The sequence below is a fragment of the Myxocyprinus asiaticus genome, chromosome 30 (assembly GCF_019703515.2).
Source record: "Myxocyprinus asiaticus isolate MX2 ecotype Aquarium Trade chromosome 30, UBuf_Myxa_2, whole genome shotgun sequence".
In the NCBI taxonomy this organism is placed as follows: Eukaryota; Metazoa; Chordata; class Actinopteri; order Cypriniformes; family Catostomidae; genus Myxocyprinus; species Myxocyprinus asiaticus.
In genome coordinates this window covers 28,086,433-28,104,495 of record NC_059373.1, presented here as the reverse complement: position 1 = coordinate 28,104,495, position 18,063 = coordinate 28,086,433, and the positions used below count along the sequence as shown (strand labels likewise).

Here is an 18,063-nt window from a genome sequence, read left to right as displayed (position 1 = left end):
CAGCGCTCAGCCTTTCAAAATACACTTTTTGAATGCGAGGCATACAGATGCGTTTGAAGCATGCGCACAATGACTGCTTTATGATATGCTTTAAGGGGCGGTCACGCTACACTTTGCACTCCATTCGTTCCCATTCAAACGCATTCGAACGTTGAAGACCGGAAACGCATGTTCATGAGAAGAAATTTTGTGTTCAGCTGTGAACTCTGACAAACCTGTTTAATGAGAGGACACGTGAACAATGGAAGATCGAAGAGTTCCATGCTGACCTCTTGGCTCAATACTAAGAATACATTTTAAAGCTGCGTGTTTTATTGTTACAGGAAAGTAGACAATAAATTTTAACATTTTGAAGATAATATTATTTACTTACATCAGAAGCCCTCCCACGTGACATCCTGGTCTGTTGTGTTGTCCGAAATAAATTTGCATGCTGAAAGCCTAGTGTGACCTTCCCTTTACTAGTTAATGGCAGGTGTATGTGCAGATGAAGTGCAGTTCGCGTCTAGAAAAAACAATGTAGCAAGGCGTAGCAGCAAACAGAAAACCATATATACTTTGGTATTTAGGCATAAAACAATCACATTCTTCATTCAGATATGTTTATTCCTCCATATGAAACGTTATACTCGCATTTCACAGATTTAATAAAGTACTTGCTACCTCATCTAAGTTTTTTAACAAATATGGTACAGCAGTCTTCACATTCCTCTGGTCTGAGATGACATCTCACAACACCTACAGTACTGAAAAGTCACAAAAGAAGCAGAAATAGTTCACAACAGCACACAATGCACAAATCACCGCTCAGATCAACTCAAAGTTACAACATGCAGGGGCTAGCTAACAGTGGCAGAGATTGTTCTCTGTTGGTATGCAAGTTCTCTGTGCACTCGCAGCAGAGAATGGGTTGCATCGGTACAAAGAATGAATCAATTCCTCCAGTATTTTCCTGTCAAGGGGCTTTCCCTTAAGGGTTTATGTGGTGTTTTCCCATTCAACCTCTGTCTTGAAAATATTGATACTGCATACTGAACAAAACTAAGAAGCTTTAAATTATTGAAACTGAGCCATGCTGTAACTTTGTTGGTTTTCCAAAGTAATGTATAGGTTCCTGAGTGAATCTGTATCTGTGAGTGTAATTGTGTGTGAAAGAGAGTTTTTGAGGAAGTTAATCAGAGATGCATGCATTCAAGGAAGACAGAATATGGGAAGAGAATGGGAATTATGTTGATTATGAATGTGTCTGTCTTTCTCTCCTCTCTGATGCATATGCTGCTTTTTTTAAAGGAGCAGGATAACACTTGTTACTGACACTGCAACAGAGATGTAGGACAGATGAAAGAATGTAAATGTTTTCACATTGACCTAACTGGTAATGGTGTATCTATGAGGGTTTGTGTTGTTTAGTGTGCATGACTAGGTGAACATTTGGCTGGACTGCTGTGTGACTCTGATGAAGGTCGTTCTGCGGCTCAGTTCTTTGAGTTTGGCTGCTCCTACATATGTGCAGGTGGACCGCAGGCCGCCCAAGATGTCCCTGATGGTATTTTCCACATCACCTTTGTAGGGCACTTGGATCGTCTTGCCCTCTGATGCCCTGAAATCACATAAACATATGTACATAAGATGCACTGCTAACATCTTGGTTACATCAGCAACCTACCACCACAAATTTTCAGCAAGTTAAACTTAAGCCCAAAAACGAATCACCCTAAATATAAACTAAAAATCAACTTTAACTACAAATCTTGTGATTTATTTTGAAACCGCTATTCACATTGGCTTTCTACTAATATGAAAACATTCTCACCTGTACTCTGCTACGCCTCCTACATACTTCTTCATGGCTGTGTCTGAGCTCATCCCATAGAACAGTTTGAATTTCTTGCCATCTTTTTCAATGACATCACCAGCTGACTGATCATGACCTGCGAGCATTCCTCCCAGCATGACAAAATCTGCCCCAGCACCTAAAATAAAATTCATAAAAACAATAATAAATTAAAGATTTATTTAGATCACCTTATACAGTGCATCCGGAAAGTATTCACAGCGCTTCACTTTTTCCACATTTTATGTTACAGCCTTATTCCAAAATGGATTAAATTCATTATTTTCCTCAAAATTCTACAAACAATACCCCATAATGACAACATGACAGAAGTTTGTTAGAAATCTTTGCAAATTTATTACAAATAAATACGAAAAAAATCACATGTACATAAGTATTCACAGCCTTTGCCATGACACTCAAAATTGAGCTCAGGTGCATCCTGTTTCCACTGATCATCCTTGAGATGTTTCTACAACTTGATTGGAGTCCACCTGTGGTAAATTCAGTTGATTGGACATGATTTAGAAAGGCACACACCTGTCTATATAAGGTCCCACAGTTAACAGTGCATGTCAGAGCACAAACCAAGCCATGAAGTGCAAGGAATTGTCTGTAGACCTCCAAGACAGGATTGTATCAAGGCACAGATCTGGGGAAGGCTACAGAAAAATGTCTGCAGCATTGAAGGTCCCAATGAGCACAGTGGCCTCCATCATCCATAAATGGAAGAAGTTTGGAACCACCAGGACTCTTCCTAGAGCTGGCCGCCGCTGAGCGATTGGGGGAGAAGAGCCTTAGTCAGGGAGGTGACCAAGAACCCGATGGTCACTCTGACAGAGCTCCAGCATTACTCTGTGGAGAGAGGAGAACTTTCCAGAAGAACAACCATCTCTGCAGCACTCCACCAATCAGGCCTGTATGGTAGAGTGGCCAGACGGAAGCCACTCCTCAGTAAAAGGCACATGACAGCCCGCCTGGAGTTTGCCAAAAGGCACCTGAAGGACTCTCAGACCATGAGAAACAAAGATTGAACTCTTTGGCCTGAATGGCAAGCATCATGTCTGGAGGAAACCAGGCACCGCTCATCACCTGGCCAATACCATCTATACAGTGAAGCATGGTGGTGGCAGCATCATGCTGTGGGGATGTTTTTCAGCGGCAGGAACTGGGAGACTAGTCAGGATCGAGGGAAAGATGAATGCAGCAATGTACAGAGACATCCTTGATGAAAACCTGCTCCAGAGCGCTCTGGACCTCAGACTGGGGCGAAGGTTCATCTTCCAACAGGACAACGACCCTAAGCACACAGCCAAGATAACAAAGGAGTGGCTCCGGGACAACTCTGTGAATGTCCTTGAGTGGCCCAGCCAGAGCCCAGACTTGAACCCAATTGAACATCTCTGGAGAGATCTGAAAATGGCTGTGCACCGACACTCCCCATCCAACCTGATGGAGCTTGAGAGGTCCTGCAAAGAAGAATGGGAGAAACTGCCCAAAAATAGATGTGCCAAGCTTGTAGCATCATACTCCAAAAGACTTGAGGCTGTAATTGGTGCCAAAGGTGCTTCAACAAAGTATTGAGCAAAGGCTGTGAATACTTATGTACATGTGATTTTTATTCGTTTTTTATTTTTAATAAATTTGCAAAGATTTCAAACAAACTTCTTTCATGTTGTCATTATGGGGTATTGTTTGTAGAATTTTGAGGAAAATAATGAATTTAATCCATTTTGGAATAAGGCTGTAACATAACAAAATGTGGAAAAAGTGAAGTGCTGTGAATACTTTCCGGATGCACTGTATATAACATACATAATCACATTAGTAAATGCATTAGCATTAATTAATCTTGATTAGTGTAACTTATTAATATAATTTTGTTCATTTTTAATTTGTAATGTGTTAATTCATATCACACACATCTTTAAAGGAACACAATGTGTTAGTAAATGTAGAAGTGAATCACTTACCAAGCTTAAAAAATGCTGTAGTATTGTTCACTGTTAGTTCATTTGTTAGATAATGTTAATATAATACAAACTAATTATAAAGTGGTACCAATTAAAGTTTGAGGGTTATCACATGAAGACCCTGAAAACTAAACTTACCGAAAGCTTTGGCAACATCTCCAGGGCAGCTACAGCCTCCATCCTAGAGAGGAAAATCTAAAGTTTTACTACGAACTACTACTAAATAGACAAGATTCATTTAAATTAGTGCACAGAGATAGTACAGGATTGAGGGTGCTGCCCTCGTGTGTTAATGTAATGTAATTGTAGTTTTCCATCTGTCAGCCAGTGTACTTAGTGGTGTTCGAATTCAAGTATTTTGGAGTCGACTCCAATTCCCGACTCCAACCGTTCTCTTCGACTCCATTTATTTTCAATCAGGATAGTTTCAAAATTCAGGGCTGTCACCAGGGATGGCCATTAGTGGGCAGTGCCTTCCCAAGTGACACATTTTTACCACCAAATTTGCTTGTCAGGCATGAGCGGAAATCAATGGAATTATAAAAATCAGTATAATTTTCACTCATATATAGCTCACTCAATCCACTTCTTATTGTGTCCGATTGCCGCACCATGATGACATTTTTCTGTAACTTCTGGTCAGTTTCTCCTACCTAAAATCCAAACACTAATGTTAGTGGGATGGTAAAAACTTACTTTAGTCTAGAAGGCTTCCATACTGATGGAAAAACTAATCGCACATATCTTCTTGCTCTATTCACTTCAATAACTATTATTAGGCATATTATGGAGATGTAATAAAATAAAACTAGATAGTAAAGTTTGAAGACAAACTTTATGTTGGCTTGACAAAGCCTTGTCTGAAAGTTTAAAATAGTTTGAAGAGTTGGAAGTTTGAAGGTCTTACAATCAGACAGACAGAAGGAACATCATACAGATAGACAGCCAGCTGCAAGAAGTCCTATGCAACCCTACCCCTTGCTTGTTTTTTTGAATGGGAAATTGGTTGCTAGGGTAACCCCATTTGGTTGCTAGGAAGTTACCAATGTGACACTGAAAATGCTCCTTGCTACCCTGAGTCAAATTAATGAAACCAGAAGTCTCTACAATGTTCTGGTGCAGAAGTATGTGATTTGTTACTTGGTTGCTAGGGTAACCCCATCTGGTTGCTAGGCAGTTACCAAGGTGATACTCACAATGCTCCTTGCTACCCTGAGTCCAATGAATGAAACCAGAAGTCTCTATGATTTTCTGGTGCAGAGATATGTGATTTGTTACTTGGTTGCTAGGGTAACCTCATCTGGTTGCTAGGTAGTTACCAAGGTGATATGCAAAACTCTCCTTGCTACTCTGAGTCAAATAAAAGAAACCCAAAGTTTCTACAATGTTCTGGTGCAGAGATATGTCATTTGTTATTTGGTTGCTAGGGAAACTTCATCTGGTTGCTAGGCAGTTACCAAGGTGATACTCAAAAGTCTCCTTGCTACCCTGAGTCAAATGAAAGAAACCCAAAGTCTCTACGATGTTGTGGTTCAGAGATATGTTATTTGTTTCTTGGTTGCTAGGGTAACCCCATCTGGTTGCTATGCAGTTACCAAGGTGATACTAACAATGCTCCTTGCTAGCCTGAGTCAAATGAACAAAACCAGAAGTCTCTACAATGTTCTGGTGCAGAGATATATGTTTTGTTATTTGGTTGCTAGGGTGAGCTCATTTGGTTGCTAGGCAGATTCCAGGGTGATACTAATAAGGCTGTTTGCGGCCTGAGTCATTCAAGATAACAATGAAGTCTCTATTATATTCTGATCCGGAGATATCCATCTTATCTCATTTTAATGGAAGTCAAGGGTTTTCTGTTGCTAGAGTGCAGTACATTGTTGCTAGGGTGTGGCTAAATATTTTACAGCATGATATTTAAAGGCTCCTTGCTGGTCTGAGTCAAATAAGCCAAAGTTGAAGTCTCTACGTTGTTGTGGTGCAGAGATATGTGTTTTGCTATCCGGTTGCTAGGATAATTCCATCTGGTTGTTAGGAAGTTGTCAGGGTGATCCTAAAAGGGCTGCTTGCTGGACTGAGTGTATTGAGTCAAACCTGAAGACTCTATGACATTCTGATCAGGAGATATCCATCTAAGCCATTTTGAATGGCAGTCAATGGGTTTTGGTTGCTAGGGTGCACTAAATGATTGCTAGGGTGTGGCTAAGTATTGTCCAGCATGATATTTAAAGGCTCCTTGCTGGTCTGAGTCAAATAAGCCAAAGTTGAAGTCTCTACGATGTTGTGGTGCAGAGATATGTGTTTTGCTACACGGTTGCTAGGGTAAGTCTATCTGGTTGCTAGGAAGTTGTCAGGGTGATCCTAAAAAGACTGCTTGCTGGACTGAGTGTATTGAGTCAAACCTGAAGACTCTATGAAATTCTGATCAGGAGATACCCATCTAAGCCATTCTGAATGGTAGTCAATGGGTTTTGGTTGCTAGGGTGCACTAAATGGTTGCTAGGTTGTATGCATTTGCTAGGGTGTTAAAGTGATGGAGTGAAAGAAAGAATAAAAAGAGTGGAGTGATGGAAAGATAGAAAAGAGAGTTATGGAGTGATAGATAGAAAGTATGAGTGGTAAATTAGATAGAGCAGATAAAGGCATATTAAAGACCTTCTGTGTGTCTGTATACTTTTGGATTTTTGACAGTTGGAGTTTGAATAGTCTGAACATTCGATCAGTGTAAGTGAATGGAGATTTTTCTGATGTTTGATTGTCCGCTGTGGGAAAACTGTAAGTCCGATCAGTTAGAAAAGAGATAGCAACCCAAGTCAGAACAGTCTGAAGGTCTGACCCGAGTTTGGTGGTTGTAGCTTGAAAGCTCTAGGAGGAGATACTGTTTAAATTTTGGCTCAGAAGAAGAAGAATACTAGATAGTAAAGTTTGAAGACAAACTTTATGTTGGCTTGACAAAGCCTTGTCTGGAAGTTTAAAATAGTTTGAAGAGTTGGAAGTTTGAAGGTCTTACAGTCAGACAGACAGAAGGTACATCGTACAGATAGACAGCCAGCTGCAAGACGTCCTATGCAACGCTACCCCTTGCTTGTTTTTCTGAATGGCAAATTTGTTGCTAGGGTAACCCCATTTCATTGCTAGGCAGTTACTAGAGTGATACTTAATGAGGCTCCTTGGTCTCCTGAGTGAAATAAGTCAACCCGGAAGTTTCTACGATATTCTGGTGCAGAGATATGTGATTTGTTTCTTGGTTGCTAGGGTAACCCCATTTGTTTGCTAGGCAGTTACCAAGGTAATACTTAACATGGCTCCTTGCTATCCTGAGTTAAATAAATCAACCCAGAAGTCTCTACGATGTTCTGGTGCAAAGATATGTGATTTGTTACTTGGTTTCTAGGGTAACCCCATGTGGTTGCTAGGCAGTTACCAGAGTGATACTTAATGAGGCTCCTTGCTCTCCTGAGTGAAATAAGTCAACCCAAAAGTGTCTACGATATTCTGGTGCAGAGATATGTGTTTTGTAACTTGGTTGCTAGGTTAAGCCCATGTGGTTGCTAGGCAGTTACCAAGGTGATACTTAACATGGCTCCTTGCTATCCTGAGTGAAATAAGTCAACCCAGAAGTCTCTACGATGTTGTGGTGCAGAGATATGTGATTTGTTACTTGGTTGCTAGGGTAACCCCATCTGGTTTCTAAGCAGTTCACAGGGTGATACTTATCAAGCCTCCTTGCCATCCTGAGTGAAATAAGTCAACCCGGAAGTCTCTACGATGTTCTGGTGCAGAGATATGTGATTTGTTACTTGGTTGCTAGGGTAACCCCATCTGGTTGCTTGGCAGTTACCAGGGTTATACTTATCAATGCTTCTTCCCATCCTGAGTGAAATAAGTCAACCCGAATGTCTCTATGATTTTCTGGTGCAGAGATATGTGATTTGTTACTTGGTTGCTAGGGTAACCCCATCTGGTTGCTTGGCAGTTACTGAAGTGATACTTAACATGGCTCCTTGCCATCCGAAATAAGTCAACCTGGAAGTCTTTACGATTTTCTGGTGCAGAGATATGTGATTTGTTTCTTGGTTGCTAGGGTAACCCCATCTGGTTGGTAGGCAGTTACCAGGGTGATACTTATCAAGGCTCTTTGCCATCCTGAGTGAAATAAATCAACCTGGAAGTGTCTACGATGTTCTGGTGCAGAGATATGTGATTTGTTACTTGTTTGCTAGTGTAACCCCATTTGGTTACTAGGCAGTTACCAGAGTGATACTTAGCAAGGCTCCTCGCTCTCCTGAGTGAAATAAGTCAACCCGGAAATGTCTAAGATATTCTGGTGCAGAGATATGTGTTTTATTAATTGGTTGCTAGGGTAAGCCCATGTGGTTGCTAGGCAGTTACCAAGGTGATACTTAACATGGCTCCTTGCTATCCTGAGTGAAATAAGTCAACCCGGAAGTCTCTACTGCATTCTGATCCTGAGATACCCATCTTAGTGATTTTGAATGGAAGTCAATGGTGTTTGGTTGCAAGGGTGCTCTAAATGGTTGCTAGGGCATGGCTAAGTAGTTCCCATGATGATAGTTGTAGACTGATTGCTCACCCAATTAAAACAAGCCAACTGTCATGTCTCTGGGACATTCTGATCCGAAGATATCACACTCTAAGTGAAAGCAATAGTGTAGGTTGCTAGGGTGCTCTAAATGGTTGCCAGGGCGTGGCTAGCCAGTGAACAGAGAGATTCTTATTGGCTGCTTACTAACCTGACTCATAAGAGCCAATCCCCAAGTGTTTACGACATTCTGTTCTGAAGATATCCTTCTGAGACATTTTGAATGGAAGTTTATGGGGGGTGGTTGCAAGGGTCCCATAAATGGTTGTTAGGGCGTGGCTATGCCATTTCCAAGGTGATACTTAAAGAGTGATTGGTATCCCGATTGAAATGAGCCTGACCCCCATGTCTCTATGTCACTCTGATTGGGAGATATGATCTGACAACTTTCTTGCATTGACTGCCATAGTAGGAACAAAAATGTCTTCCCATAGTAACCTATGGGACTTTTTGGAACAGTTTGTTGCCCCCCTTTTTACCCCCTGGGGTACATTTTACCCCCAAACACAGGCTATGTTCGAACACGGATTTCTAGCGCGAATCAAATGATAGCACCCACATGTGTCTAGGACATTCTGATCAGAAGATATCACACTCAGCCATTTTGTCAGTGGTGATGGTTGCTGTGGTGCTCTAAATTGTTGTTAGGGTGTGGCTAAGTAGTTTTTCAAATGGATACATGAAGACTGATTGCTCACCCACGTGAAATAAGCCAACTGCCATGTCTGTAGTATGTTCTGATCCAAAGATATCCCGATCAGCCATTTTTTATGGAAGTCAATAGGGCTGGTTGTTAGGGTGCTCTAAATTGTTGCTAGGGTGTGGCTAGCCAGTGACCAGAGAGATTCCTATTGGCTGATTACTAATCTGACTGAAAAGAGCTAATCCCCAAGTGTCTACAACATTCTGTTCTGAAGATATCCTTCTGAGCCATTTTGAATGGAAGTCTATGGGGGCGGTTGCTAGGGTGCCGTAAATGGTTGCTAGGGCGTGGCTACACCATTTCCAAGATGATCCTTAAAGACTGATTGGTAGCCCGATTGAAATGAGCCGGCCCCCATGTCTCTATGTCATTCTGATTGGGAGAGATGATTTGAAACTTTCCCTTTAGTAGGGAAAAAAAAAATGTTTTTATGGGCGAGACCATAAGTATGTGAGATTACAATAGTGATGCTTTGCTTCACAAGCACCACTAATAATAATAATAAGTATGTGAGATTACAATAGTGATGCTTTGCTCCGCAAGCACCACTAATAATAATAATAAGTATGTGAGATTACAATAGTGATGCTTTGCTTCACAAGCACCACTAATAATAATAATAAGTATGTGAGATTACAATAGTGATGCTTTGCTTCACAAGCACCACTAATAATAATAATAAGTATGTGAGATTACAATAGTGATGCTTTGCTCCGCAAGCACCACTAATAATAATAATAATAATAATAATAATAATAATAAGTATGTGAAATTACAATAGTGATGCTTTGCTTCACAAGCACCACTAATAATAATAATAAGTATGTGAGATTACAATAGTGATGCTTTGCTCCGCAAGCACCACTAATAATAATAATAAGTATGTGAGATTACAATAGTGATGCTTTGCTTCACAAGCACCACTAATAATAATAATAATAATAATAATAATAATAATAAGTATGTGAGATTACAATAGTGATGCTTTGCTCCGCAAGCACCACTAATAATAATAATAATAATAATAATAATAATAATAATAAGTATGTGAGATTACAATAGTGATGCTTTGCTTCACAAGCACCACTAATAATAATAATAAGTATGTGAGATTACAATAGTGATGCTTTGCTCCGCAAGCACCACTAATAATAATAATAATAATAATAATAATAATAATAATAAGTATGTGAAATTACAATAGTGATGCTTTGCTTCACAAGCACCACTAATAATAATAATAAGTATGTGAGATTACAATAGTGATGCTTTGCTCCGCAAGCACCACTAATAATAATAATAATAATAATAATAATAATAATAAGTATGTGAAATTACAATAGTGATGCTTTGCTTCACAAGCACCACTAATAATAATAATATGTGAGATTACAATAGTGATGCTTTTCTCCTCAAACACCACTAATAATAATAATAATAATAATAATTATGTGAGATTACAATAGTGATGCTTTGCTCCGCAAGCACCACTAATAATAATAATAATAATAATAAGTATGTGAGATTACAATAGTGATTTGTCAAGCCAACATAATAAAAAATCATTTGGAACGTTGGAACGTACAGTATGGTATGTGAAATCGCTTTCTTATGGAACGTATGGTGAAAATGTAAAAAAGGCAGCTTTTTAAACTCAACAGTCTCGACCACAACGGATTAAATAGCTGTGGGTTTAATTAAGATATACTGGTGTGGTTATTGCTTTGATAAAATATCACTAGCTTACCAGGAAATTAATAGTATTTCCTATTCCATATGTTCTGGCGATGGCCCTGTGAATATTGTAGTCTTTGATCGCACACTAAATTTAGTTTTTAAAATGTGTTACCTTAAAATGACTGGTAACAATGGCAATTCCTAGTTGCTGCTCATATCCAATTTTAAGAGGGAAAATAACAAGCAACGGGCTGGGTTGGAAATAATTTCATTGTCATACAGAAACTAGACAAATTGGGAGAATCCACTTCTCCAACCACTGTCCCTTGCACAAACTTCCAAAAGTTTTAAAATCTGTCACACCCTCTCTCACTCAAACGCACATGATGAATGAGGTGGTGTCCCACCAACCAACAGGTGTTTGTAGAGGATGTGATTGGTTCTTAAGTACGCCAATTCATTATTTTGAGCCAATCACAACATCCTGTTCGTAAAGTTACAGAGTCGAACAAAAGAATCGATTCCTGTATCAGAGTCGACTCCGATTCTAGGACGAGTCAGATTCGAGGAATCGACTCTTTTGAAGTCGACTCCCCATCACTAAGTGTACTGCACAAGTGAATGCTAACATGCTAATGAAAGTAATTTAAGTGGACTCACAGAAATGATGTGTCCTTTGAGTCCATGAGCAGAGTCTGCACATTCAATGACAGCGCTCAGCTGTGGATAACCCACACCAGTCTTAATGCGTGTGGTGCACACAGAACCTGAAGATCACAGTGTTATTATCAAATATAATAACATGCTTCAGATGAAGCAATATGTTTATATGTTGAGGGATGGTTTCAAATGTATAGTGTTTTGTGTTACAAATACTGTATGTTTTAATCCAAAAGCTGATACCTGGCCCAATGCCCACTTTAATGATATCAGCTCCAGAAAGGATTAGCTCCTCCACCATCTCTCCTGTCACAACATTTCCTGCCTAAATGATAAAAATCACTGTGTCAAAATATATTTGTAGTTATTCAAACACACAAAATGAATGCATATATCTTTAATACATTAACATGATGTTTGTTGTTATGTTTTGCAAAATCATCTTGCATCTCACCATGATGGTGTGATTAGGAAACTTTTCCCGAACTCTTTTTACAAACTCGACAAAGTGTTCGGAGTAGCCATTGGCCACGTCCAGGCAGATGTATTTGATGAGAGGAATAGCCTCCAGGATGCTGCACAGCTTATCCAGATCAGTCGCTCCACTGCCAGAGCTTGCCGCAACATGCTGAAGATGACAAGAAAATGCTAAAGGAAACAGCAAATTGACATGTATGTAACCTTCAAACATACAGTACCACAAAATATGCTGACCAGATCAGCATCTTTCAGCCACTGAAAATGCATATTGCCACTGAAGGTAGTTTTCCAGCAAAGATACACCATATATATGACTACATATGGCATAGATGGATGGATGGATGGATGGACTTTACTACTAAATTAAAGATGAATTTTACATCAGCAAGAAAGTCATTTTTGGAAATTCACCTCTAGGCACTCTGGATGACTGGCTGCAAAAGTCTTCCACTCCTCCAGGGAATAATGCTTTTGAATGGCTGTGAAGACAGTGTGCTGAAAGACAGAGCAGAGAGACGTCTGAGAGCCCAGCAAGAGTCTGGCACTGAGACAGACCGAAATATAAGAGCCCCTTAATCCCAGTTCATGGTAACAAGACACAGCTAATTATGTTTCAGTGAGATCATCAAAACTTAACAGCAAACAGTAAAACAAGACTTTCTCTGGATTGGATTTCAAAGACTCAGCTACTGTGTTTCATCACTTACAGTGCTTTGTTTAAGGAAGCACTCACCTTACTGAGCACCTGTGCCATCTCAAAAGTGCCAGTGGTGTCCATATTAGCTGCAATGATCGGGATGCCATTGTATGTCTGCCTGGAGTTCCGGAATGTGAAAGTCCTCTGCAGATCAACCTGCAAGAACAAAGCATGCAGAGCAAATTACTGTCCATTCAAACTATAAACACACAATACCCTCGCCTAATACTTCATAGTTCAATCCAATGCAGAGCTGTATATGTGAAGGTCTAAAGAGCTTCTCATTATTTTATTGGATGGGGACATATTCAACCGAAACATCCTGTGCTCCTATCCCGTTTCCCTGTTCCTGTTCCTGTAACCCATCAAAGCATGTGTTCAATAATATATCCATTGAATCATATGCAGACCCATTTAACGGTTATGCATATCCACTGTAATAAATGAACTGGAGTCTTTCTCCATTTCTAATGGATGTTACTTGCAGATAGTGTAAATACTAGATTTTTACATTTTCTAAAGAGACCATTTGAATGGTGCTTGCAAAATTTGCAAAGATGTAAATAAGATGTTCTGAGTGGCTTTTAGCATGTGGCTATGCAGTTGTTAGGGAGTTCTAGGTGGCTGCTAGGTGGTTTCTTACTGGTCCAAGTCAAAAGCACCCATCCCCAATTCTTCAAGATATTCTGGTCCCTATATGGCTTAGCTCCATGTCAATGCTTGTTGGTTTATCATCCAGCAGGTGAAAACTTAAAGTCTGACTGCTTATAAAAGTAATAGCACACCTCTCCTCAACAAGCCACACAATCTGAGGTATCATTAATGTCCATAACACAAATACTACGGAACAAGTTTAGTTTAATTCTTCAAATACTACAAATTTGTACTACAAAGTTTCAAATGACTTTGCTCATACAAAAAATTTTACCTCTTTTATTCCCATATAGAACAACCAGTCAACAAACAGATTACTAATGCATGCTATAAAGGAATTACATTTGAGTTAGCCTCCTATCCAACTTTATTCACTTTATTTTAAGAAATGAAATGTCTGTGAACAAATTTGGTTACTCTTTCAATATGTATTTATGCAATACAAATGACTGGTGTATGTCAATAACCAGTATTACGTTTCCCTCGTCTCATTCCAAACCCTAATGTTCTCTTTCTTCTGTGGTATACAAAAGTTTATTTTCCTATTTAGATCATGGTTAGGTTTGGGAAACAGGTCAGACTGTATGGTTAGGTTTAGGTTTGGGGTTAAACTGAATAACATTGTTCGTTGGTTAGTTTATTTTCTCTATGGGAGTAAAAGTTGTATTTTTTTGTACCAGTTTGAATCAAGCTTGAATCAGTTTTAAATCAAAACTTAGCATCTAAATGTTACATAAGCCGCCAAAGTGGCAAGTATTCTCAAGATCAGATACTGTATATTGCATAAGATATACAAAGTTGTTGTACCAGCAGAGACTTGATAACAACTGAGAATGTAAAATGTGTGTAAACCAAGGATGTGACTGTTTGACAGGCTTTCCTTTTATAGACTGCTGTGTAGAATCTTAGTCCCTTAAGTTCAGCTGCTTTCCTTTCTCTGGTTTTATCTTGAACTACATCCACTACGATGACCATTGGAAAGCAATTTTTCTTCCATCATCCACAGCTGAGACGCCTCAGCACACCAGTGTGATGGGCATGAATTAATTTGTGCTGAATCATTTATAGGTTTGTCTGAAAAAAAGCTCTGCGAGTTGTAGCCTGATATACACAGTGCGTTCTTTCTCTCCCTCTATCTCTCATGCTTATATGCTCTCAGGTTCTCAGAATTGGTTCTTGATCAGTCATTTCCAGTTCCAGTAACTGCTGCACCCACATCAGTTACACTACATTGCTCTGTGAATGCATAATTCTTTTACTGCAGGGGTTTTCAAATGTTTTGATGACAAGGACCCCAAATAGGATGATCTGCATATAAGGGACCAGCTTCCTAAAATATAAATGCAGCTAAGTATTTCCATGTATAAAATCTGATCTATATTGTATGTTAAAAATAGTAAAAAAAATTTATTTTTGCCATTATACTGAATCAAAAAAATAAATATAAACATAATAATAATAAAAGGATTTATTTTTAATATTTATTTTGTAATTATATAATGAAATGTATTTAATCTTCAATTTATTAAGTGTAATATATAATCTTAAATTTATTAAATAGCCCAAAAATTTGATTTGGTAAAAATCACTAATGTTCTCAGTGTCTCTTTGCTGCCCCCTTTTGGGTTCTTGGATCCCAGTTTGAAAATCCCTGATTTCTTGAATTACATTTTTTGTTTTGTTTTTGTTTTTAGAGATAAACATTATAGTTATTTCAGTCAATTAGATTTGGATCCCCTTGCTTACTGTTGCACTTTGTGGCTAGACCAGTGATTGAACACTGCAGGTTAATTGAAGGCCCTCATCTACTGTTCCATCTCAAAGAGCCTGTATATCATCACAGTCACCGTTGCTGCCCATATGGTGACAGCCATCAAATGAGCCAGCTGCAGCGACCAGCCCTTTACGTCATCCTGCAGTGAAATGCACTGAGGGAAAATCTCCTCAGAATTCAACAGCCATTACACTGAAAGCCAAAGTGAGCACTGAAGAAAAAAATCAAATAAATACATAAAAGAAGGAAATTTTAACACTACAATAAGGTACTAATTTTGTTATCATTAGTAAATGCATTAGTTATCATGAACTAAGCATTTTTAAATCGTTAATGTTAATTTATATATACACAAAAAATCTACAATTGTTCCTTGTTAGTTCATGTGAGTTCATAATACATTAACCAATGTTAATGAATACAACTTTATTGTAAAGTGTTAAAAAAAAAAAACAGTTTGCAAATGGAAAAAATTATTAAATATCTAGTTCTTTGAAAACAAGTCTTAATATCTTGCAATTTTGCTTTTCAAACAAATATATCTTGTTTGAAAGATGTTTTAGATATTTTTACTGGGGCAAAAAACACTAAGAAAATTTTACATAATTCTACAGATTAAGAAATCTACAGATTTTTATTTATTTATTTGTTTCTTTTTTCCAGTGAACAGAATATAAATCAATCAAAGGTGTATCATTGTTGGGACAAAAAGGCTGACAACTTAAGATGTGCTAAAGCAATACTGTTGAAATATGGGGGGAAAAGCAGAATCAGCTTGTACATTCTGAAATAGCTTCTGTAAACTAAATATGCTAGAGTAACACATTAAAGCTGGACTAGACAGAAATTTAGCTGGCAAAACTGAAAAACAAAATCAAAAGTACAACTGTTGAACAAAATTTGTTACAATTTTATAGAATCATAGGCTTACAAACCTCACAGCTCAACACTGGTCTTTATCAACCAAATGTGTGGAACAGGACACTCCATAAGTCCAGATGATCAAGTAGGTGTGTGTGTGTGTGTGTGTGTTTTAGTGCAAGACTGATGGGCGGACCAAGTGTTCAAGCTCAGCAACACATTGGAATCTACCTCTACTGACATTCAGCACACAGCCCTCCACAGGCCTATTTTTAAACATGTTTTCAGGGCATTAGCTCTCAGGTTGCCTTTCGTTGGTCTGGTCAGTCGGCCCTGCAAACCACAAACACTGCTGGGCTTGTTTCAAGAGACCAGCCTCGATAAGCTGGCACTGATTGAAGCCTAAACATGGGCCCCATATATAAAAACCAGTCCTGCCAGCCAGACTCCATCAAGGTAATTTAGATTTCCACTCCCACTCTCTGCCGCTTACACACACACTCCCACATAAAATTACATTGCCTCTTAGAATAAAAACCACCCTCCTAAATTTAAATGAATCCTTCAAGGTTTAACAAGACAAACCCATTGACACAGATTTCATCTCATACACACAGTGTGCTTGATCACGGTCAAACTTACCTCAGACCTGCTCTTCAGACTGCTCCTTTTTGGCCTGAAAAGGACATCTTTGAAGTCCAGTTTCAGGTCAGCATCCACCCGGGGCATTGTGATGGGCCTTTGAGAGGAGGAGAGTTTCCTGAACCGGGCTGGTGCAATCACTGGTCCAGAGCTCCAGGCACCAAACCCGATCCGGCAGAAGAACAGCGTATTTATAGTGTAGAAAGAACTGTCACTGTCCAGGCCCCCATGGCTTTATTTGGCAAGGCCCATACTCTCTCTCTCCCTCTCCTCTTTCTCCATGGTTTCCCCTCCTCTTGCATTCAGTCTGTAGTGGCAGCAGCAGCGGCAGTAATAGAAGTGTTTCCTGCGTGGCTGCCTGACACATATAAACACACACACACACACACACACCCCACACATAAAACGCAGTGACTGCAGCGCAGCACTGCAGTATGTGCACACAGCACCTGCTGTCCAGCTGGGGTATTGCTGTTGTGAATCAGTGAGTAATCTCATGAGGAAGAAGAGGGAGGAGAAAAGAGATTATTGAAGATATCTTATTTGTGTCTTCAACATAAGGTGATGTGCTTTTGCTGTTGCCTAATAAAAATAATTGTATATGTGGGCAAGTGAGCCCCGCACTGTCAATGTATTGCTACTTTGATAAACATGGCATCCCATAGTTTCACAAAAGTATTACCCTGAAAATGTAATAACAGATAATTTTGATTTGTAAATGTACAATCCCTGCATTATATATATATATATATATATATATATATATATATATATATATATAAATTTATTTTTTTACCAAACTAGATTTTTTACATTTTCCGAAGAAAATGTAAGTGGTGCTTGCCCATGTAAAACTCAAAGCCACAATGCAAGGGTGCTCATGGTGGATGGCTCACAAGTCTCTATGATATTCTGGTTTCTACTGTATATGGATCGGGTCCAGACTCCAGTGTTAGTGTAATGGATATTTGACCAGTTTTATCATCCGCCTGGTAAAAATTAGAAGTCCAATTACACCGAAAAGTAAAAGCATTGCTGTATTAAAAAAGCGACTCAACTTAAGGTATCATTCGTTTCTGTTGCACAAACAAACATGATCAACTTGACATGCTGCTAGTGAATTTTCTGGTATGCTGACATCGACCCCCTTCTACCGAGTTACTGATAAGCGCCATCCCCTATCAGACATTTTTGCATCAATTCAAATGTGTTTACCTTTTCCTGTGGCACTACATGAAGTCTTAGAAACACGGGTGCTTCAGAGGTTGCATTTTCCACTGACAGTTAGGTTTAGGGTTTTGGGTTAGGGTTTAAAACTCGCTTTTGACATCAACAACACTTTCAGCTTCAGCCACTGGGGACAGTGGTTCGAATTTCAGTTAGCACAGACCGATTTGAGTTAAAAAACATTCGACCTACTATTGCCGAATTCACAGTAAGACCAATCTGCACAAACCATGCAGGAAGAGTTTTGTGCTGAAGTTTAGTACTTCAGTTTAATGTCTTTA

At 39.0% G+C, this 18,063-nt stretch overlaps 1 protein-coding gene across 1 annotated transcript; it reads right to left on the bottom strand.

Moving 5' to 3' along the window:
• Positions 1-585: 585 nt before the first annotated feature.
• Positions 586-16,986, bottom strand: LOC127421137 (GMP reductase 1). Its single transcript, XM_051663930.1, has 9 exons — positions 16,556-16,986; positions 12,661-12,780; positions 12,339-12,422; positions 11,902-12,075; positions 11,691-11,772; positions 11,448-11,554; positions 3,946-3,988; positions 1,814-1,973; positions 586-1,600 (listed from the first exon to the last, which is right to left on the bottom strand). Exons 1-9 carry the CDS (start codon positions 16,640-16,642, stop codon positions 1,420-1,422), a joined length of 1,038 nt encoding a protein of 345 aa, XP_051519890.1. The 5' UTR covers positions 16,643-16,986; the 3' UTR covers positions 586-1,419.
• Between the last annotated feature and the right edge of the window lie 1,077 nt (positions 16,987-18,063).